This window comes from Crinia signifera, chromosome 12 (genome assembly GCF_055691185.1).
Source record: "Crinia signifera chromosome 12, ASM5569118v1, whole genome shotgun sequence".
Lineage (NCBI taxonomy): Eukaryota > Metazoa > Chordata > Amphibia > Anura > Myobatrachidae > Crinia > Crinia signifera.
This window is the reverse complement of record NC_139228.1, coordinates 41,254,838-41,279,835: the sequence shown is the minus strand read 5'-3', so window position 1 is coordinate 41,279,835 and position 24,998 is coordinate 41,254,838. Positions and strand designations below refer to the sequence as shown.

General features: G+C 43.5%; 1 protein-coding gene across 3 annotated transcripts in view; it reads left to right on the top strand.

The window, feature by feature from the left end:
* Nucleotides 1-24,998, top strand: part of SLC38A6 (solute carrier family 38 member 6) — a 71,432-nt gene that overhangs the window by 38,457 nt on the left and 7,977 nt on the right. For 2 of the 3 annotated variants that reach the window (XM_083166652.1, XM_083166654.1), the window contains exons 6-15: nt 3,772-3,850; nt 6,969-7,051; nt 7,500-7,558; nt 11,990-12,055; nt 12,810-12,860; nt 14,953-15,032; nt 15,914-16,014; nt 16,882-17,006; nt 17,116-17,260; nt 24,159-24,253. In XM_083166652.1, the coding sequence (XP_083022778.1) occupies nt 3,772-3,850; nt 6,969-7,051; nt 7,500-7,558; nt 11,990-12,055; nt 12,810-12,860; nt 14,953-15,032; nt 15,914-16,014; nt 16,882-17,006; nt 17,116-17,260; nt 24,159-24,253 (884 nt within the window). Of the gene's footprint in view, nt 1-2,240; nt 2,312-3,771; nt 3,851-6,968; nt 7,052-7,499; nt 7,559-11,989; nt 12,056-12,809; nt 12,861-14,952; nt 15,033-15,913; nt 16,015-16,881; nt 17,007-17,115; nt 17,261-24,158; nt 24,254-24,998 lie in introns of all 3 variants that reach the window. The other variant, XM_083166653.1, reaches the window with a different exon arrangement.

Here is a 24,998-nt window from a genome sequence, read left to right as displayed (position 1 = left end):
GAGGTAGCCGCACAGCACTAACTAAATCAACGACTGAGTGCCCGGCAAAGAGACCTGGAGTAATGTATAGAAACAAAACTGTACGCCAGCAACATCAGATTTAGAAACAAGTATTTATAAATGGCATATTGTAAAGTGCATAGTGACAAAAAGTTTACATCAAGAGGAGGCCGTGGAAAGAATAAAAAAGTACTTAGCAGCAATAAGAGTTGAGCGTCTCCCGGTCCTCCTCCATTAGGTCATTGCATGACAAGCCTGTTTCGGTGCTAGTGAGCACCTTAGTCACAAAGCTAGCAAAATGTGAGCTAGACCCTATAACTGTAAAGCAATAACTATGGACCTCGTGTGTCATTGGGTGCAGAGCCAGATTAAGGTCTAAATGGGCCTGGAGCTGAAAACGATCAAGGGCCTATTATGCGCAATATTAGGGATTGTGGCCAGCACCTAATAATGTGGGAGGGGTGACCAGTGTGGGTGGTCTGCTCATGGGTGTGGCTCTATTTGTGTAAATACTTTCAACTAATTATATATGCCTGGAAAAGGCAGGGGGCTGGCATAGGAAAAATGCAGGGAGATATATTGGCGGGTGTCCTCCAAAGGTGCACCCGCAGGACGTCAATGTACTAAAATACTTGCGGGATGAGGCGGCACTCCAGTCATAAAAAGAATAGTGAAAGCCGAAACTTGGTAGACAACATTTCAGCACCTTTTATGTGGTCACCTAAATTTACCACACCATATACCCCTTATTCAAATCATGCAACACAATAGTAACCCCCTTATACTGTACTTGCCTCTTACACATTATACCACATGGATTGAGCCAAAATACACACTATACCAGGTATGTCCAAACAGTGGTGCTCCAGCTGTTGTGAAACTACACGTCCCAGCATGCCTTGACATAGTTTTAGCATTCCCTAATAGCAAAACTGTGGCAATGCATGATGGGACTTGTAGTTTCACAACAGCTGTAGGGCCATAGCTTGGACATACCTGCACTATACCAAACAGATTGAGCAATAATGCACAATATGCTTCATAAACAGGGGCATTGCGTGCCAAAGGCGCACATTAAAAATGTACACTATAATGCCCATTACATGTTAAGCCACACACCATAATTTCCATTAAAAATTATGCTACATAAGTGTTGCTTACCTACATTATTGTCAGGGGTTCCATGCTCATTGCCAGGGGTTCCATGCTCGTTGCCATGTGGGATTACATGCTCATTACCAAGGGGAATACATGCTCGCGGTAACTGGGGGACAGCCACCGCCGGGCAAAAATGACAGCCGGGTAGAGAGCAGGGGGCTGCCCGGCTGTATTTAGAGCACTGCAGGTCCCGGCTATTTGAAATAATACCCCTTTCACACCCGAAATTGCAGGGATTTAACCGGGAATATGGTCCCAGGATCATGCAGGGACATTCCCGGACTGGCCCCTTTTACACCAACCTAGTCCCTGCATTTTCTGGTGTGAGGGGGAGAGAAAACCACCCCCGCCTCCCTTTAAACAACCAGCTATATCTTCTGAACCAACTGACCCCTTTAAATGTGGGCTTCGAATGATTTTGGTCCCGTGAAACTGGGCCATTTGGTTCCAGAGAAATCTGTCCTCAAACAACATGAACAGCCATGAAATTACATTTCAGAAATGAAAAAAAAATTGGTTTACCCACAATATCTCTACAACCCATGAACCCATACGGACCAGGTATCAGATTGAAGGCACAGCTATTTGGAATCGACTGAGATTAACCTTGAGCTTCTGTGATGCCAGAGGGGGAACTGGCAGCCGTTGGAACCGGGTGGAGGTCGGAATAAGCTGGTCATGTTATCCTATGGGGAAAACGTTCCAGGTTTGCCTGGCGGTATCTCTGGTTCCCGGGGGACTAGCGACGTGGGGCTGGACTCGTTGGAAAGCCCTGGCCCTCAGCTACAAAATGGGCCTATTTGGAGAGTGGGCCTGGAGCTATAGCTCCATCAGGTCCATTGTTAATCCGGCCCTGATTGGGTGGCTGTTTGCCTTGCATGTAGAAACTTTGCCTAGTACTTGCTGCAATGCAAAAATGTACACTACTATAAGCTATAATATAATAAGCTAATATATAATAAGCTACTAATCACACTTTCATCCTTTCTAACCCCTGCTCTCTCTCTCTCCCCCTCTCCCTCCCTCTTCCTGTCCTACTCTCCTCAATAACAAACTATGCTGACTGGTCCCTTGGATGACAGTATCTAGACTTGCTGAGGTTTTGGGAGAAATTGTGATCATCACAATGACAGTCTTCTCGTCTTATACTGAGGTTTGTTGGCATCTAAATCAGTTTCTGCATATTACTGTGTGGAATACTGATCTCTGTGCTTTGTTCCTTTTACCACCCCATCTCTCTCATTATTTCCTTACCTCAATGTTGGTATCATCCTTTACTTTATAAACATATACAGTTATGTTAAAAGAATACAGTAAAACAAGTCTTTGAAACACACAATGCAGCACAAATGCATAAACAAGTCTCTTCTGGTTTAGGTTACTTGTGTCATTATTCTTATTGTGTTGGGTGGAGCTGTATAGTTACAGTAGGTGTGGATCGTATTGTCGACTGCACTTAGGTCGACCTTCATTAGGTCGACAGGTGTCTAGGTTGACAGGGGGCAAGGTCGACATGGGTTAGGTCGGAAGGCCAACATTTTTTTTTTACTATTTTTTGACCCGAATGTCGACACAGTCGACATGGACACAGTTGGAAGTCAACTGCAGCCCCTCGCTCGCGATGCTTTGGACGCAGTGCCTCGCTGCGCTTGGCACACTATTTTATTCTCCCACCGTGCCCTAGTGGATGGTAGGGCATTAAATACCGCCTGTCGACACGTTGGCTCAAAAACCAGTAAAAAAACCATGTCGACCTAACGCTGTGTCGACCTAAACCCATGTCGACATTGTCCCCTTCGACCTTGACACCTGTTGACCTTCACCCATGTCGACCTAGACACCTGTCGACCTTCCCACCTGTCGACCCAACGGTGTCGACCTAAGTGCTGTCGACAATACAACCATATCCCGTATAGTTTGGGATGCTGTGGAAAGCCAGTACCTCTATTTAGCTGCAGTTCTTTGATAATGTCATGTACCCCCTGACCCTCCCATCTGTTGTTCTGTACATTGTCCTCACATTGACACCAATGTGTGCTACCTGTAGCTTCACAAGATCATTGCAGGATTTGTATGATTTGCATATTTTCTGAGCGGTATATGTATACCATCTCTCAGAGTTTAAACACGCATTGATGCTTAACTGTTGTCACATGTACAGTTGCGTCTGTCTTCTGTATATATTATATTCCTTGTCGGCCCAGAGCTGAGTAATGTGTGCTACATTATAAATGATTTGAATTAAACATTTCTATAATATTTGGACAAAGCTGAAAGGCAGGAAGGAAAATATAAGCTACTGTTGGGGTCTCTTTAACCGCTAACCAGTATCAGAATTATTTCCATAAAAACACTGAGGGTTAGATGCATGAAGCAGTGACAAGGGAGGAGAAGTGAGCCAGAGGAGAAGAGGCCCAATGCAACCAATCCGCTGCTCTGTATCATTTTATATTATGCAAATGTATAGGTGTTAATTCAGTGCTGATTGGTTGCCATTAGCCACTTCTCCTCTGGCTCACTTCTCCTCCCGTATAACTGCTTCGTACATCTAACCCTGATTAACTTATTCATTGTTAGTCACATATAACATGTACATTTGCTCTTCCCTTGCAGCAATGTCATCCTATCTCTTCATTATCAAGTCTGAGCTACCCGCCACTGTATCTGAGTTCTTGTCTGGAGACCACAGTGGGTAAGTGTCAGCCAACCTCCGACACTAATAACGTGTCATCCTGGGTACATTCCTTTCGTTATATTCTTCAACCAGTCTGGGACGGACATGCATGTCTGGCGTCCGTCCCAGTAATACCTGCATATTCCTAACCTTCCCTAATCCAGCCTGCATATATATTATAATTGACTTGTGGTATAGAAAATAAGGTTTGTTTTGTTTTTTTGGTACTTGTTTCCTAGCACAGCGCCCATCGCATCGTCTACCATAAGCCTTACAATGGTATGCTATGCGACGCGATGGCACCCGATGTTATACAATTTTAAAATTGTATACCATTGTATATGGCATACAATGCGATGGTATACGATTTTAAATTGTATAAGCACCGTAATGGGTGCTTTCAATGTTAAATAGGCCCCCTATAAGATTATTAATTGTATAAGCACCGTAATGGGTGCTTTCAATGTTAAATGGGCCCCCTATAAGATTATTAATTGTATAAGCACCGTAATGGGTGCTTACAATGTTAAAAGCACCCCCACGACACCCCCACTATCAACGTCAACCCGAAGCGTGGCGAGCGGCGGCGGTACGCGTCCTCTGACCTTTTGATACCCCCACCATCCACATCAGCGTGGAGTTGATTTTATATAGTGTGGCGAGCGCAGCGAGCCACCGAGCCTGAAGCGTGACGAGCGGACGCGGAATACATGAAAAGTAATACGTGTCCCCTCGCGGGGCTCGCCAAGCTTCGGGCTCGGTGGCTCGCCACACTATATAAAATCAACTCCACGCCGACGTGGATAGTGGGGTTATGAAAAGGTCGGAGGACGCGTACCACCATCCCTCGCGGGCTCGCTGCGCTCGCCACGCTTCAGGTTGGCATTGATAGTAGGGGTGGCGTGGGGGTGCATTTAACATTGTAAGCACCCATTAGGGTGCTAATACAATTAAAAATCGTATAGGGGGACCACTTAACATTGAAAAAACCATTAGGGTGCTTATACAATTTTAAAATCGCATCGCATGCGTGCATATGGCATGCAATGCTATACAATGTATACAATGCCATACGACTGAATATTGTAGGCGCCGTGCTAGGAAACAAGTACCGTTTTTTTCTTCAGTTGTTGTACAGGGTAAATTGTCATTATTAACCCTTTGAGTGCCAACGTCGCTGTGAGAGATCCTCAAAATATCTGCGAAAAATGCCAGTGTCGCTCACACCGACCGTTCTTTTTTTTGAAGTGCAAAATTTAATTAAACTTCAATTAATTGACTTGGCTTTATTTGTATTTATACTAAAAGAATAGTCGCTGTGAGCGATGCTGAAAATGTTTGCGAATATTTAGCAGCAACAATGAAACTCACAGGGTTAAATGTCTCGTCTTTCTGTTATACCCCTTTTTAACAGGGTCAAGCCTGAGTCACTGAACACCAGTTTCCAGCTGTATGGCTGCGGCTTGAACCCCTGTTTACACTGCAGGATGGACCTGGATTATTGCTGGGGCTTCCTGTTACCACCCTACATATGCTGTAACCTGGTTACATCGTTCTATTACACTGGTCCTTCCCTGTCCAACTCTGCTCGCAACCCAGGTTGGATTCCCGGGTTACTGAGCCTGGGTTATTTTTGGGGGGTCCTTTTACACCGAGCCCCAACGAACACAAGTTATTGTGGCGGTGTAACAAGGGCATTACAATATCTTCCCTGAAGTGCGTGTTTAGGACACAGACCAAAACTACTGCTTTTGTTCATTGGGGCATTATAAAATTTGCGAGTACACAATAATTAATAATAATTAATAAATAAATAATTAATAAACTCAGTATACTATCTGCTGTATGAATTTGCAGAGATCTGTGATCAGATAGTCACCACCCACACAGACTGAAAACCTGCCAATCCATACGCAACTCACTCACCATCGATTTGATTTTTCCAGCTGTGCAAGTGTGAGTAACTCTGACCCTTCCACAAGTCTGCACCAGAGACGGGCTGATCAAGGCCAGCGCTAACATCACAGGCCTTCCCTGGAACCGCCTGGGCACGCCTGCATTTTTCCAGAAACTCACCAAAAAATTACTAGTGAACCCCACAAATAGCGTCTTCCTGTCAGTCGAGTTGCAAGGGGCTGGTGAATAGAGTATTCGCTGATTTTTGTTGCAGTTTGTTCTCATGCACTCTATGAACCTTGCGCAGACCTTCATAAATCTATATCCGCATTCGCACAACAGTGTTCAAGTCTGAATAACCCCCATAGCCCAGTCAGAAACTGGTGTAAAGGGGGTGTGGTGTAGTCGATCTTCCAATAAGGACAAGCAGCAGTTTGCTACTCTCTTGCAGTGGTGCTCCTTGTTCAATGTTAGAGGTCGGCTTTGGTAAGGCCTCTGCTCCTCTCTAAAAATGGCTCCACACCAAGTGTTTTCTTACACGCCCATCTATAACCTCACATCCAACCTTCATTCTGCGACAGTAACAAATGAATAAGATGGTGCCTCCATTCTGATGGGCATCCAGTCTTGTCCATGGACTTCTATGTAATAAAAAAAGCGTGATGTTACCTATAGCAACCAATAAGAGATTATATTTTACTAGTGTGGCTTTTATTGTCTATCTTGTTTTTTTTATTTAGATAGGTCAGCTTCCCCCCCCCCCCCTATTTTTGTATTTTTATGCCTCTTGTGCATACTATGTATTCATGCTTCAATAAAGGAAATATTTTTTATTTAAAAAGTGTAGTGCCCCCAGTTCACATTAGGCTGAACAGAAACCCAAGTCACAGTGCACGTAAGTTGGTGATGTCACTTCGTTGGTGATGTCGCTTCGTTGGGGGTCACCTGTCCGGACTCCCCAGCTGCACTGTTGCTATTCAAGCACTACTTTTATGAACGCATTTGCAATACATGCCAAGTTTACTGCAGTTTACATTTCTGAATATGCAGTGTCTGAATGTCATTATATGTTAAACCACAAGTAGCTAACCTGTGCCTCTTCCGTCTGCATGAATTAACAGGGAAATTTGCAGTGGTGCCGGTTGGAAGGCACAAACTGTACGGCGCCTTATTGTAAATCCTGTACTTTTTGTATTGTGTTTGTATCTATTAAGCTCCAAATGAAATCCTGCTTTCTCAGGGCCTGGTACCTTGATGGCAGATTACTATTAATAATCACATCCGTGTGCATTGTGCTTCCCCTGGCGATGCTTTCCAGAATAGGTAAGGAACAAAGGAAATACAAATAAAGTTTTAAATCCTTGTTGGGCTGGCACGGGATGGCCAAGTAGAGGGGCCCCTAGTAGAAGGTAGAGGTACCTTTTTTATTTGGAATATTTTAATTTGTTTCAGCCAGGGGACCTGGCTTGTTAAGCCATTACTTGGGCTGCGGTAGTATGTTGTCTGTTATACAAAAATAAAATCTTTACAGGAGAACATTAAAGGGCAGCTCTTACTTATGGTATTCCATTAGTGGTAAAACCCGTCCTAATTCGGTCCCACAAAACGACAGGAATGATCTGTGACAGGCACTGGAAAGGCTGTTACTCTGAGCTTTAAGCTCCAGGTACCAAGCACTGTAAAATAAAACATACCAGAAATGTAAACCCTTAGCTCTGCATTAAGATCAGGTTCCATATAAATTGCTTTTTATTTCACTGTTATTTTACAGGCTTTCTTGGCTACACAAGTAGTTTGTCATTTTTCTTTATGGTCTACTTTGCTATTGTGGTAAGTTCTTAAAATAACTATTTTTTGGTGGGGGGGGAGGGGGCTTAAGTGGCCAAAATGACTTTTACTCCTTTCACTTTTTTAATGAGTCCATGCTGAACGGAACGTCCTGTGTTTTAAGTCACGGTGGTTACAGGAGAGAAATATTGTGCACAAATGAATTTTCATAATCCAGTCTTAGGAAGTCTTTAGCGTTTAATATACCCGTAGAGAACAAATATTATTTTATACATTGTATAAATGTAAAGAGAAAGTTCGAACTTGGTCTACACCCAAGTATTTCACCTTTTTAAAGTAAGTGGTGTAGCACCCAGTTGCCTGCTAGACTTCCATGTACTGATACACTAACTTCAGAATCTATACAATGGTATTTGTGTCCACAGTATTGCTGGAGTTGCCGCTATACACCATTATTATTGTGGAATACCAATGCATATAGCTTTTCATTGTAGTCATCGTCCAGAGTGTTTGGTCACTGTAGACTCTTTAGGGCCTGACTAGGAGGTGGTGGTTATGTGGTGTCCTTTTTGAATACATAGCTTCCACATCTCATGGAGTAGAGAGGATGGTGTAGAAGGGATTTAGATACAGATTGAGTATCCCTTATCCAAATATCCGTTATCCAAATTATTTTGAAAACCATACATTCCGGAATTTTTTTTTTATTTTTTTTAAAGCATGCTGGGGACATCTATAACAGCACTACTGAGGACATGATATGTAACCGGCACTACTGGGGACATGATATGTAGCTGGCACTACTGGGGACATGATATGTAGCTGGCAATACTGGGGACATGATATGTAGCTGGCACTACTGGGGACATGATACGTAGCTGGCACTACTGGGGACATGATATGTAGCTGGCACTACTGGGGACATGATATGTAACTGGCACTACTGGGGACATGATCTGTAACTGGCACTACTGGGGACATGATATGTAACTGGCACTACTGAGGACAAGATATGTATCTGGCACTACTGAGGACATGATATGTAACTGGCACTACTGAGGACAAGATATGTAACTGGCACTACTGAGGACATGATATGTAACTGGCACTAAATATTTGCAAGGAAATGATTGATTGCCGTTTAAATTCAGTATCTGAGATCGTACACAAACTTTGTTTCATGTTTTGAAACCTTGTTTTATGCACAAATACAATATATTTGTGTGTATTTCATGTGCTTGACGTGTTTATACAACACATATCAACAGTTGTCGACCTTGACACCCAAAAATTTAGAAAAACTCATGTTGACTTTTTCATGTCAACATTTTGACCTTGCCGACCGTTCCCCTGTTGACCTTTTTGGGGTAGACCTAATGTAATCTCCAATCGCCAGCAGAACAGTTCCAATGCACCTCGTGGCTGAGACACTGGATTTTGGTGTGGAACTTTTTTTCAATTACGCTGGTCATTGGTTTTTTTGTGTTTTTTTCAATTAGCCTGGGTTGGTGTATGTAGCCAATATTATTTATTTATTAACAGTTTCTTATATAATCCACACACAGGGCCTTATTCAGATGTGATCGCAGTACCACCTTGTTCTCAAAATGGGCAAAACCATGTGCACTGCAGGTGGGGCAGATGTAATGTGCAGAGAGAGTTACATTTATCCCTACAGATGTGTCCACATACATCTATCCTCCATGCGCTACAAGTCATGTTACTCATGATCATGTGGGGGCTCTGTGTGACTCAGAGGTCCTTTTGTGTGCAATTCTTTCCATTACACTGCATCTTATTTACAAAACAGTGAAAACAGAACATGCAATTAAAATATGTGGGTTTAGAGTGGGTGGTGAGAAACCTGCGCCACAGACCTGTTATTTTGGTTGTAGCAGCTGGGTGCACGGGTACACTACTTAATACCCAAATTATGTGAGTATAGACAGGTGGGGTTGGGGCACCCTGCGCTTAATTAACCAAAATAAGAAATTGCCTTACACAGTGGCATTCGGGGCACACACATATTTTTTTGTTCAGTAGAAGCTGATTGTGTGTCCTATTTGAACCGTTTTGCAAATAAGATGCATTGTAACTGAAAAACTGTGCTATTGTGTCACACCATGTCGCGTCTGAAAGAGCTGTAGATGTATGTAGATAAGTCTGTATATGTTGTTGTATACCGTCAAGTCAATGCTGACTTCTAGTGAACCTATAGATAGCTGCCTTAAACAAATGTCAATCAAGAGGCTCAGTGTTGGTAGTGTGGAGTTGTGATCAAGTCATCTCGCTGCTGGTCTTGCCAGGGCCGGCTCTACCACAAGGCAGCTTTAGGCAGCTGCCTAGGGCGCCAGGATCTAGGGGGGCGCCACCAAGTCTGCCTATTAAAAAATAAAGGATGTCTGTGAGGATCCTTGTACTTAATGCTGGTGGTTGCTGTGGAACCTCTACGACCTCATCTCCATACTTTCTCTTGAGGCATACTTCCCTATTTTGCTTCCCTCTCTTCCTGTACTCTGTTGTGGGTAGCAAAGGGGAGGGTGCCGGGGGCCTCCAGAGAAAGCAAGAGTCTTGCCCAGGGAGGCTCCCTGCCATTCCAGAATGTTAAGCAAGTATGCATGAAGGGGTTGGAAAATGGTTATTGGTGGCAGTATGGGGGGTGGGGGGTGGCAGTAGGTTGAATTTTTGCCTAGGGTGCTGAGAAACCTTACACCGGCCCTGGGTCTTGTTCTTTTTCCGTTGGCCTTTTTAACGTTTTCACTTTTGAACTTTTTAAATTCCAACATATGTTAAATTATATTAATTATATATTATATTATTTTAAATTAATTAAATTATATTCCTGTATAGTTCATCAGAAATGGGAAGATTTTTGTACCTTCATGTCTGGTAGTGATATACAGCACTGCAGCCGATCTTAATGTGCCCTGGACTGCCCCTAATCCCCACAGATGTGACCTCATAATGTTGTGATGAGGGGGCCTGCACAACCACCAGGCAAGCCAAATATAGGGGATATCAATGGTGCTGCCACTTGGCCTTGTGCAATGGTGCTGCCACTTGGCCTTGTCCAATGGTGCTGCCACTTGGCCTTGTGCAATGGTGCTGCCACTTGGCCTTGTGCCCTGGTCCACAAGTTCTTATATACACACGGAAAGAAAATAAAACTAAAAACAAACATGGTATTGTACATATATTTCCCAGGATCCATGTGACTGGACTCTTTAGAATGTATGGGTACAGAAGTGATTAGGATGAATTATATGCTTCTTCATACTGAAGATTATTTACTGGAAATATACTAGAAAATGCTTTAGCATTAGCTTCTTTTAGCACTGCGCTTATTTTTGTGCATTCTCCACCTTTTGCCTGTTTTTTCTTTAAATACAATCTATCTTTATCTCTTCATCCAATCTAACAAGCTATCTTTCTGTGGATATATATCTTTCTCCAGCTGTTTTTAGTGATTTATTCGATGTCATTCTAACACAGAGTTCTCAAACTCCACCATTACAGTCCAGGTTTTAAGTATATCCATGCACAGATTACATAGATCATGGGTCTTCAAACTTCGGCCCTCCAGATGTTGTGAAACTACAAATCCCAGCATGCCTTGCCACAGTTTTTCTATAAGGGAGTGTTAAAACTGTGGCAAGGCATGCTGGGATTTGTAGTTTCACAACATCAGGAGGGCCACAGTTTGAAGACCGATGACATAGATTGTAAACTTGCGGGCGGGCCTACCTACCTATGTGTGTGTCTGTTATTACCCAGTTTTGTTCGGTGTTCGGATAGATTGACTCTAAGTCAACAGTCATAAGGTCAAAGGTCCACAGGTCGACAGGGTCAAAAGGTCAACATGCATTAAAAAAAAAATTGAGCTGACAGGCGGTATTCCACTAAGGTGTGGAGGGAGAATATAAAAGTGTGCCGAGCACAGCGAGACTCTGAACCCGAAGCATGGCGAACATAGCTAGCCATGCGAGGGAACGCGGTGCACTTAGACGGTGTCCATGTCGACCTACGTTGACATAGACATCAAAAATATGAAAAGCTCATGGCGACCTTTTGACCCTTAGTGGTAGACCATATGACTGTAGACCTAGACATTGTAGATCTAATATACCATAACCATTTTGTACTATTAACGTTGTTTCCAATTGTAAAACAACAGGATATAATTCACTGTATATGAAACTGTTAAATATTACTTCTGGCAATTTGGTTTAACCATCTGGATTCAAGCATGAATACCCTTAAAATCTGGACGGTAATGGCAGAATTTGGGAAAACGTGTTCTAATACATCAGCTGTACATCTGCCGAGTGAGTTCCAGTCAGAACATTTACAAGGACATTAGGATTATATTCTCAAATGTTGAGGTGGTGTTAAATAGGCCCAAATCGGCTCAGTGTATGGGGGCCTTACGACTAAGTTACCAACACTAATTAACCCTTTTTTTTCTGTTTCCAGGTTGTGATTAAAAAATGGCACATACCGTGCCCGCTTCCGCTGAATCACACTCTGACATATATGGAGGTAACAGCATTTGCTATGGACTTGAGAAATTGTTTTAGTAACATGTTCCAAATCCAATGTCATTATAGTATAGCAAACAAGTTTATATTGTGCTACTAGAAATTAGACCCACTGCCAAAAACATTGCAAGGAAAGTGTTGCGAATGTTTATAAGACCAGAAAGCATTGTTGCTTTAGTTGCTCTTGGCTTAGCAGCTGTAATGTGTCAAGAATTCTAACTCCGTAGAGGCAGGTAACAGGCAGGGAACTATAGAAAATCTATATGGTGGGCATGATAGTGTTAGAAAGTTCCATTTCCAAAACGATGTGGGCATGAGGCCATAATGTTGGCAGATGCTCAATACAGTGTGCCTGTTTGGCAGAACTCTACGTGGCACTTATGGGACTTTGGTGGACATGACACCCTATAGAGTGCACCAGTTACATGTGTATTGTGGGCATTGACCTGCTTAGCATGGTAATACATTATTACCATTAAATGTTTTATTTTTTTAACACTTTGTATTTCCTTATTGTGTCCATCATTGCCATAGTTGCTTACTAAATTGGATCTGTCACATGCTCACTGTGAAGGCATCCATTTTGCAGGCCTACCACGATCTAATTAATCCTGTATGTCTGGGCCTTTTAAAGATCGTTTTGGCAATGTCTCAGTTAGGGCAGAAGGTCTCTGGGTGGATGTCCCCTTTTTCACAACCCCTTAAAGTAATTGTTTCCTTAATCAAAAATATTCGCATTTTATTCTTTTCCTCAGATTTCCAATAGTTCTGAATGTAAAGCAAAACTTTTTGAATTTTCAAAAGAGGTGAGTTTTTAGAAGATGTGTGTTGTACGAAATAAATTTTGTAGTAGTATTTTGAAGTAGTATATGTTATATTTTGCCTCATTTTTTTTTTTTTTAAAGCAGCAATCATTTACACTGGTAAACTAGGTTTATTTTGCCATGTAAATGATTGCCGCTTTAAAAAGAATTGGGAAAACTCTCCTAAAATCTCTCACTTTCTGATTCTAACACCCTATTACATTTGTCCCCTGATATTCTTTTGCCCTTTTTGTGTTAAAGCTGCTGATTACTTTCATGCATCTAGATTTGCTGGGAAAGTAACCAGCGGCTAGCAGATGTTGTATACTGTACGTTTACTTAGAAATTGACGGTTACTGTGTATAACCTATGACTCTGTAAACCAGTTTTGGATCTTTCTTTCCAAAGTAGTTTATTTTTTGGTTTGTTTTCGGTCCATAGAGTGCTAGACAAGTGAATGTGTTTATTTTAAATCTATGGCACTTGAGTTCACTTCCTGTCCTGTAACAGTGATGTAGTAGACTGCTGAATAAACGCATTGGTGGATGTGGAAAACATAATCAGTGTGACTCCCACTAATAGATCATTTTAAGAGGTCCTTGGCATAACGATGATGTACTGATATGGAATCACATGGCTGAGAGACCCTCTGATCTTCTGCACTTCAAAAGCTGGCACCATCCAAGAGCGATTATAGGTCCCAAGGGAGGCTAGGGTTTCACCAAGTTTGACCAAGGGTTTGCCATAATATATTGGGGACGTTTAAAAATGTAATCCAAGGATGCTTGTTCTTGTCAAGCATGATTTAACCACGGTCGTTTTATAGCTGTATTGACTTACAAACACAACACACTGAAGTGTCTCTCCTAGGTTCTTGTATGGGATTTAGCTACCTGTGCGTGGCAACTGCAGAGATCGCATCACATCAAGAAAGCACGAGTGTGAAATTGCTTGTATTCTTTCCCTTTGTTGCTTTTGCTCACGCTATTTTGTTAAACGTATGGGGTTAAAGTAGCAGTTTGTCCAGCCTTGTGGAATTTGTGTTGGTACCTACCATACTTTTTATCCTTGGTTTAATGTCTGAGAAAACAAATGTTGGTAAAATAAACATGCTTAGTATTTTGACATTAAACTGTGCTAAAAAGAAAACCTCTCAAGTCTAAAGGTCCATACACACTGGGGGTTTTTGCCCAGTGTGTATGGTTAGAGATGATGGGGAATATCGCTGGGCTGAAATACGCTCAGTGCATACACACTGGGCGTTTTTCGCCCGTTTAACAATTTTCCCGGGGGTGGACGACCTTCCGTAGCAAATGTGAGTGACTCTGGCATTTTATGCGGATTGACACTTAATCGGTTAAAGGCCTTAAAACTCACTTAAACCAAAAATAGAAGGGTCTTAAATATCAATCACCATTGCTAGTGATAAATGGTTTAACTTTTTTAGTTTATTCTCTGTTATTGCTGATTTGGGAAAAAACCATGCTGCACGGCAGGTGGGACAGATGTGACCTGTGCAGAGAGCGTTACATTTGGTTGAGGTATATTGTTTCTGTGCAGTGTAAATACTTGCTGCTTTATTTTTACACTGCACTTTAGATTTCAGGTTGAACACGCCCCACTCAAATTTAATGGGCCTACACACGTAGCGATTTCAGGCCATTTTCTAAACATTTTCTAAACACTATTAATTAAATTATCTAGATAACTCAGAAAATGGCCCTCCATCGCTGTGTGTGTAGGGGCTAAAGCGATAGTGATGCACAGTCCCACACCTCGCTATCACCCGCAGATTAATATCCTGCATGCTGGATAAATCTATAATCACAGGTGTCGGAGCAAGTGTTCCCACCAGAGAACACTGGTTCTGACCGATCGCTCAGCGGCACAGCGCTGTGCAGCGCTCTGTGATGACCCTATTACATTTTACAGTAAATCTACCAATACACTGATAGGATACATGCTTCCAGGTAATGGCGTTTCACTCCGGTGTACAGGCGATGGCTGCTCCTTCTTATTTCCAACTGGTGTGTATTGCCAGCCATGCATAGTTTCCAATGTAGCCTTACCGTATTTGCCTTTTTGGGTTTTTTAGAGTGCGTTTGCATTGCCCACTATGGCCTTCTCGTTTCTATGCCACACATCTGTTTTACCCATTTACTGCGAGCTTAAAAGGTAAGTCGGTCACACACAGGCCAGCTGAACCTTTGTTTTTATTAGATTAATCTTTGGATCACTCAATGACATTTACCCAATGTTACTGTTATGTTAATTTAGGAAAATTTTATTTAAATGGGATTACACCTTTGATATAAACAATGTGAAATGTATATTATTTTTAAACTAGCCACCCTGTTGTGGCATAATATGCATTCTGTATTGCTTAGCTGTTTACTCAGTGCCTGAAATAAGGCTGTTGGGGCATTTTCATTTTAGTCCTTTTATCTTTTTATTGACTCGCACCCTTTTGTTATATTTCGGTGGTATTTTACAGATTATATCACACTTTAAAATTGACTTTATTCGAGGCCTGTAGGTGGGCACTACAGAAAACAGACTTTTTATACTGTTCTTGCTAATTCATATACGAATATTTAGAGGGGGGGTTACGATCTGACTAGATCGCTTAGAAAATGCCCCTACATTGTTCTGTGTATAGGGGCCATAGCGATAGCAATGCGCGGCGCTACTGGACACTGGCCCTGACAGATCACTCAGCACACTGCGCTGACATATGGCTGGGCAGCAATGTGTGCTGTGCAATCTACATTGCTCAGATCCCTCAGCAGTGTCACCCTGTGTGTAGGCCCCATTAGTCTCACAGTTATACAAGTGACGCATTCTGTACCTTTTTAATCAGTGCAGTCTCCTTGCATTGCGTATAAAATGCACATTTGCACAGAAAAGCCGCACGGTGTAACCCGAGGCGCACTGGGCCTGGAGAGCTGAGAGCTGTTTGGGGCAACTGCAGCAATAGTGAATGACACGGGTTATTTGTTGTGCCACTGACCAAGTCTGTTATTTCTATTATTTGTTGTTGTGTATGTGATTGGCAGCCCATCAAAGAGCCGAATGCAGAATGTCGCAAACCTCGGGATATCCCTGAGTTTCCTCATCTATTTCATTTCTGCATTGTTTGGATATCTCACTTTTTATGGTATGTATAAACAGGAATTAATCTCGTCACCACCTGGTAAGTTCCATAAACTATGCTGGGCAATTACTGTGTAGCATTAACCCTTTGAGTGCCAATGTTGTTGTGTGAGATCCTCAAAATGCCGATCCCGCTCACGGGTGTTGTTTTGGGTGCAGTATTTTACTTAACTTCAATGAATTGACTTGGCTGTACTTGTATTTATTTATACTAAGAACTGTGAGCGGCACTGGCACTCAAACGGTTAAGATTAAACGTTTTATCTAGAAATACAAACTCTATGACCAATAAAAACTAATGTGGAGTATATTGCCTAGACAGTATGGATGAGTCATTCTGCATACATAAGCGCTTGGAATACAGCCTGATAAGTCACTGGCAACCTGGGGTATCACTGAGGCATCTGAGGCATGAGGCATCGTCATAGGGTCACAGAGAGGCTGCATTATCCTGACCACTTATACCCCTTGAAAGGGCCATGTCTAATATTAACCCAGCAATCCGACCCGGAATAAAAGCAGTGATATTCTCGGGTCAGACCCGGGTTTCTGGGCAGTGTAAACGGGTAACCTGGGTAGAGGGACCCGGGTCCCTTTCACTTCTATGTAGGAGGCAGCAGTGTCACCATAGTGCTGCCTCCCCTGCACCACCCAGCCCCCGGATGACATCAGGGACCAGCGCAAATACCGGGTCACTCCCAGGACGGACCCGTGTCCAAATTCCGGTTGAGATGCAGCATTTGTAAGGGGTATAACTGTGAGTCTCCGTCGTGCCTCAGCGCTGTCACTGGTTCTAGAGAAGCATTGTTTGTGTAAATAGATGCTTTGTGTTTGTGATAGAGTTTTGCCTTAATGCTCATTGTTGTTCCAGATAAAGTGGGGTCTGAGCTGCTACAGGCTTACAGCAGATTCCTGCCTAATGATACTCTGATCATGACGGTCAGGTTCTTTATTTTACTAGCCGTTCTTCTGACCGTCCCACTTATTCATTTTCCTGTAAGTCATTGGTGAATATTATTTTTCTTACATTGGGTAATGGGGAGGAGTAAACAAGACAGTGGCTTATGTTTCTTACCGGTTTCCTCCCCCCCCTCCATTATTTTAGGCTAGAAAGGCTTTCATGATGCTGTTCTTCTCCAGCTATCCTTTCTCGTACCTCCATCATATATTGGTGACACTGACCCTCAATGTAATCATCGTTGTCCTCGCCATATATGTGCCTGATATAAGGAATGTGTTTGGTGTGGTTGGTAAGTATTTGCTGTAAACATTGTTACTTTGCAGTATTTCCAAGACTTTTGTATAACTATGCACTTCCCTTCTATACCATTATGGGACTTTTTTTTTTATATCCTCTCCTATTTTTAAGGACTTAAGCCCCGTACCCATGGGGTGATGGATGCCTCCTGGCTGAGGGAGATGCATAAGTAGACATCGCGGCACACATGCGATGCACCCCCGATGTTTGCTGCGCAATCTGTGCTGAGCGGGGTTTTGCCTAGGCAAAACCTTGCGATCTACGCAGGATAGACCGTACATGCATTGCTTTATCTCTGAGGGTGATGGTGACGCGCGGGACCACCCATCGCTATAGACCAGGGGCGGCCAAACCTGTCCACAAGATCTACCAACAGTTCATGTTTTTCAGGCAACCTGTGGATCTTTAGGATACGGTCGTTATGTCAACATGGCTTAAGTCGACACCTGAAATAGGTTGACGTGCCTAAGGTCGACATGGATGGAAGGTCAACACAAGCATTAGGTTGACAGTCAAAAGGTCAACATGGGTTTTTCGCCTTTTTTGTGCCGACGAGCAGTATTTCATGCCCTACCATCCACTAGGACATGGAGGTAGCGAGGCACCGTGCCCGAAGCATGGCGAGGGGACACCGCACACATTGACAGTGTCCATTGCAACTCTGTAGACATTCAGGATGAAAAAAGAAAGAAAAACCCATGCCGACCTTTTGATTGTTGACCTAGCCATTGTCGACCTAATGCTTTTGTTGATCCATCCATGTCGACTTTAGAGATGTTGACCTATTTCAGGTGTTGATCAAAGCCATGTCGCCCTTCAGTGGTCGACCCAATGTTGGCCGACCCATACCCGGATCTATAGTAGGAATGAATGCAGCAGGTTTGAAAATGTGAACGTTAGTAATTACTACAGCTGTGCAGCAGCTAGGTGACCTGGGTCATGTGACAGTAATTACTACAGCTGTGCAGCAGCTAGGTGATCTGGGTCATGTGACAGTTAGTGATGACTACAGCTGTGCAGCAGCTAGGTGATCTGGGTCATGTGACAGTTAGTGATGACCACAGCTGTGCCGCAGCTAGGTGATCTGGGTCATGTGACAGTTAGTAATGACTACAGCTGTGCACCAGCTAGGTGATCTGGGTCATGCAACAGTGATGACTACTGCTATGCAGCAACTGGGTGATCTGGGTCATGTGACAGTTAGTAATGACTACAGCTGTGCAGCAGCTAGGTGACCTGGGTCATGTGACAGTAATTACTACAGCTGTGCAGCAGCTAGGTGATCTGGGTCATGTGACAGTTAGTGATGACTACAGCTGTGCAGCAGCTAGGTGATCTGGGTCATGTGACAGTTAGTGATGACCACAGCTGTGCCGCAGCTAGGTGATCTGGGTCATGTGACAGTTAGTAATGACTACAGCTGTGCACCAGCTAGGTGATCTGGGTCATGCAACAGTGATGACTACAGCTATGCAGCAACTGGGTGATCTGGGTCATGTGACAGTTAGTAATGACTACAGCTGTGCAGCAGCTAGGTGATCTGGGTCATGTGACAGTTAGTGATGACTACAGCTGTGCAGCAGCTAGGTGATCTGGGTCATGTGACAGTTAGTAATGACTACAGCTGTGCAGCAGCTAGGTGATCTGGGTCATGTGACAGTTAGTGATGACTACAGCTGTGCAGCAGCTAGGTGATATGGGTCATGTGACAGTTAGTAATGACTACAGCTGTGCACCAGCTAGGTGATCTGGGTCATGTGTCAGTGATGACTACAGCTGTGCAGCAACTGGGTGATCTGGGTCATGTGACAGTTAGTAATGACTACAGCTGTGCACCAGCTAGGTGATCTGGGTCATGTGTCAGTGATGACTACAGCTGTGCAGCAGCTAGGTGATCTGGGTCATGTGACAGTTAGTGATGACCACAGCTGTGCCGCAGCTAGGTGATCTGGGTCATGTGACAGTTAGTAATGACTACAGCTGTGCACCAGCTAGGTGATCTGGGTCATGCAACAGTGATGACTACAGCTATGCAGCAACTGGGTGATCTGGGTCATGTGACAGTTAGTAATGACTACAGCTGTGCAGCAGCTAGGTGATCTGGGTCATGTGACAGTTAGTGATGACTACAGCTGTGCAGCAGCTAGGTGATCTGGGTCATGTGACAGTTAGTAATGACTACAGCTGTGCAGCAGCTAGGTGATCTGGGTCATGTGACAGTTAGTGATGACTACAGCTGTGCAGCAGCTAGGTGATATGGGTCATGTGACAGTTAGTAATGACTACAGCTGTGCACCAGCTAGGTGATCTGGGTCATGTGTCAGTGATGACTACAGCTGTGCAGCAACTGGGTGATCTGGGTCATGTGACAGTTAGTAATGACTACAGCTGTGCACCAGCTAGGTGATCTGGGTCATGTGTCAGTGATGACTACAGCTGTGCACCAGCTAGGTGATCTGGGTCATGTGTCAGTGATGACTACAGCTGTGCAGCAACTGGGTGATCTGGGTCATGTGACAGTTAGTAATGACTACAGCTGTGCAGCAGCTAGGTGATCTGGGTCATGTGACAGTTAGTGATGACTACAGCTGTGCAGCAGCTAGGTGATCTGGGTCATGTGACAGTTAGTAATGACTACAGCTGTGCAGCAGCTAGGTGATCTGGGTCATGTGACAGTTAGTGATGACTACAGCTGTACACCAGCTAGGTGATCTGGGTCATGTGACAGTTAGTAATGACTACAGCTGTGCACCAGCTAGGTGATCTGGGTCATGTGTCAGTGATGACTACAGCTGTGCACCAGCTAGGTGATCTGGGTCATGTGTCAGTGATGACTACAGCTGTGCAGCAACTGGGTGATCTGGGTCATGTGACAGTTAGTAATGACTACAGCTGTGCACCAGCTAGGTGATCTGGGTCATGTGACAGTTAGTAATGACTACAGCTGTGCAGCAGCTAGGTGATCTGGGTCATGTGACAGTTAGTGATGACTACAGCTGTGCACCAGCTAGGTGATCTGGGTCATGTGACAGTTAGTAATGACTACAGCTGTGCACCAGCTAGGTGATCTGGGTCATGTGTCAGTGATGACTACAGCTGTGCACCAGCTAGGTGATCTGGGTCATGTGTCAGTGATGACTACAGCTGTGCAGCAACTGGGTGATCTGGGTCATGTGACAGTTAGTAATGACTACAGCTGTGCAGCAGCTAGGTGATCTGGGTCATGTGACAGTTAGTGATGACTACAGCTGTGCAGCAGCTAGGTGATCTGGGTCATGTGACAGTTAGTAATGACTACAGGTGTGCAGCAGCTAGGTGATCTGGGTCATGTGACAGTTAGTGATGACTACAGCTGTGCAGCAGCTAGGTGATCTGGGTCATGTGACAGTTAGTAATGACTACAGGTTTGCAGCAGCTAGGTGATCTGGGTCATGTGACAGTTAGTGATGACTACAGCTGTGCAGCAGCTAGGTGATATGGGTCATGTGACAGTTAGTAATGACTACAGCTGTGCACCAGCTAGGTGATCTGGGTCATGTGTCAGTGATGACTACAGCTGTGCACCAGCTAGGTGATCTGGGTCATGTGTCAGTGATGACTACAGCTGTGCAGCAACTGGGTGATCTGGGTCATGTGACAGTTAGTAATGACTACAGCTGTGCACCAGCTAGGTGATCTGGGTCATGTGTCAGTGATGACTACAGCTGTGCACCAGCTAGGTGATCTGGGTCATGTGTCAGTGATGACTACAGCTGTGCAGCAACTGGGTGATCTGGGTCATGTGACAGTTAGTAATGACTACAGCTGTGCAGCAGCTAGGTGATCTGGGTCATGTGACAGTTAGTGATGACTACAGCTGTGCACCAGCTAGGTGATCTGGGTCATGTGACAGTTAGTAATGACTACAGCTGTGCACCAGCTAGGTGATCTGGGTCATGTGTCAGTGATGACTACAGCTGTGCACCAGCTAGGTGATCTGGGTCATGTGTCAGTGATGACTACAGCTGTGCAGCAACTGGGTGATCTGGGTCATGTGACAGTTAGTAATGACTACAGCTGTGCACCAGCTAGGTGATTTGGAAAACGTGGACTGTTGGTAGAACTCGAGGACAGGTCTGGCCACCCCTGCTATAGGGTGTACACATGGAGTGATCTGTGCTTCATTTGTAAGTGATCTAGTCATATTGCTTAATAGTGGGAATTAAATCACCTGTGTCTATGCTTCTAGGGTTTGATTCATGTTTGAAAGTTAAGCAAAAAAAAGCAAGCAACTTTGTCTGGAACAAACCATGTTGCCTTGCAAGGGGAGCAAATACAGTACAATTATATAGTTTCCCTGTAGGGTTCATACTGGCTGCTTTTATACAGATGTTATACAGGTATATAAATCTGTACACATTTCATCTGCCCCACCTGCAGTGCAGCATGGTTTTGCCCACTTGCTTTCTTTTTTCTTTACTTACAAACATGAATCAGACCCTTAGTACAAGTTTGCTTTCCTGTCACAGCAGCCAGCCGTGTGTTGCCAGATTCGGTGATACATCACAGAAAAGTGTCTGAAATTGGCAATTGGCCTGAAAATGTGTTATTATAATTGTAGTTACAGCGTTAAATATTTCATGTGGCCTTATATTATAATAAATGTTTTATGACCAGAAAGAATTCCTGACCGAGGCAACAAAATGAATAAATATAGGATGAAATCGTGCATTTCTTGTCAGTCGTATGTTTCTCTTTCAAAACAATTTTCACCCTTTTTGTTGGCATGTAAAAGACAGAGCAAACAACCATCTGTAGCGTGTACCAAATAGATGCAATCCCCCTAGTGTGAACCATGCACGGAGGGGTACACTTACTAAAGCATCTAGATTTCTAGATTCCGTCTATCATTTTCTAGGATGCAATAAAAAATGACAGACACGATCTGATTGGTTGCTGTGGGCACGATCACCTCTTGTCACTTAAAGGTGAACAAATCCTCCCGCATGTCCCACTTGTGTGGAAAGCATTGTTATGTGTACAGTACATAGGTACATTTCAGTTGTATTCTTAGAACATTACGATTTCATGTTTTATCCACACCATTGACTAGAATAAAGTATCACACTTGCTTCTGAGTGGCTGTGGACTATTAGGTACACAGGCCCTTATTCTGGTTGACTCGCAAGGCTGCGAATTTCACATCCTTGCGAGTCCATCAAGGGCCGCCCGCTGCCTGCAAGGCCGCAGGCATGCGAATGGAGGATTTGCATAATCATCCATTCTCAGCCTTGTGTGCGGGGGAGACATCATTTGATGGTCGGCGACCATTGAGCGCTCACAGTTCTGAGACACCTCTATGGTTTTTCAGACCTGCGGGTGCCCGGTGCGAGGACAATATGAGCTGCCTGCACCCGCGCCACCAGGCAATTTGCATGGGAACACCCAGCATTCTCATGGGAACGCCCCTGAAACACTGGGCATTCCTATATGCAAATTGCCCAGCCCCACGCCCCTCCACGCTCTCCTCCCAGACTTCTGTGGGCGCTCGCACAAAGCGACTGCACTTGCGTATAAAAACTTATGCGCAGTTTCAAACAATCGGTCCCCCGTGCGAACGTGCGGGGGACCGATTGAATCTGAATAACCCCCACAGTGTAGACAGTCAATAGGTTGACACCAAAAGGTCGACATAAAAAATGGTGGTCACATGAAAAGGTTGACATAATGTTTCCTAGTTTTTGTTGTTGTTAATGTTGACACCTATTGACATGGACCCCCCCCCCCAATTAGTGTAACGCGTACCCTTGCTTCGCTCGCCATGCTTCAGGCCTTTATTGTTCTCATGTGGTAGTCTTTGAGGAAGGTAAAGTATGAAAAAGTCCAAAAACATGATGACTTTGTCCTTGTCGACTTTTTGTTGTCGACCTGCTGTATTGACTGTTTATTAAGACACTGTGGGGGAAATTTACTGAGATGGGAGTTCTATTACACATAGGATGTGTCTATGGGCAACCAATCAGAATCTACTTATTTATTTAGCACCCTCTAGAAGATAATAGATAGTATCTGATTGGTTGCCCAAAACAACATCCCATCTTATAAAATTTCCCCCTGTATATCAATCTGAACCACTCCTGAGTAGGGGCTTATTTCCTCAAGAGTGGAATTTTAGAATTGGAGATGTTGCCCGTAGCAACCCATCACATTCAATCACTATCATTTATCTATCACCTACTAGAAATTAGTTTAGTCTGATTGGTTGCCATGGGCAACATCTGCACTTTTAAAAACCTGCACTTTAGTAAATTTATCAGTGATCATAAATGTTTTTTTTATTTTATTTGTTATATGGATCACAAACAGAGGGGCGAGTTCCCAACTCACACATATGAGGTCTAGTTCTCTCCTGTGAAGGTATCCATAAGGTCATATCTCCAATAGTCTTATTTTCACCACCCAGTTATTTACTGTATACAGAGGGTAATGGCATAGGAATAAATAAACCCTAAATATCCATTAATAATAATATATCATTGTCCCAAATGGGTCTTGAGTTCATACCAATACAATGTGTAACCTTTAAAAATATCCACTATCCTAAAACAACATGTCATGGGATACAAATCCAAGGTAGAGAACCTTTTGTACGCACCCTCTTCGGTTTCCGGAGCCCGAGGAGTGCAGAAAACAACATACTTCCATTTAGTAAACTTTAGTTAAACTCAGCTGTTGAAAAACAATGGCGCACACCTCATCGCATTTACATCCCATGGATTCTTTATCAAGACATCATTTTAGCTTTATAAGGGCAATCACAGTAAGATACATGTACTAAAATGTCTGCCTTTTGTAAACCAATTACAGCAGAGAAAAGGCACATTTCAAATCCTATTTCCTTGTCTGTTTAGGAGCCACCACGTCAACGTGTCTGCTGTTTATATTTCCTGGGCTGTTCTACCTGAAGGTTAGCTACGAAGACTTGGTCTCCTGCCAGAAGCTCGGGGTATGTGGTGTTGCATTTCTGTGCGGTTTAACTGCTTTCTCCGGACATGTAACTGATTATGGTCATATTCCTAAAGCGGATGTTCTGCAGCGCCCCCCGGGTGTCTGTATAGATTACATTGGTTCCTGTGTTACCAGAATAAAATACACCAGATTGTTTGCAGGTTGTTTGGCCAGACTACGCTAGTTTAATACTTATCAGAGATAATGAATCCTATAGCAAAACTTTGACAGACCAGGCTGAAAAAACAGAATAAAAATACAGGAGTAATATAGATTTAAAATAAATTATTATTTTTCTGCAGCTTTGCTTCTTTTTGTGCAACCTCTATATATTTTATCCTGCTAGTTTACGGTCTCAAACTTGCATCTAATGGGGCTCATACATCTGCAACTAATTGGGGCAATTTCCGGTTCTGCCAATGCCTGGGTTTGGAGAGTCTAATATGTTGGACAATCTCGATTCACATATTCCGACCCCAAAATGACTAGAATCTGCGAGTTGGATATTTTTATTATGTAGTATCTTATCGATCCTCTAGAAATCAAGTCACCAATGTTCGGATCGGCATTAAGGAATTGCCACTTAGATATATGGGCCTCATAAATTCCAATCCTAATGATGCATGTGCTACTTTCCCTCTTTTTTTTTTTTTCCTTCTTAGGGGGTATTATTCAATGCTGCCCAATATTTCCAATACTCGGAAATATCGGCCAGGACCTATTCAATCCTGGCTGGGATTCGC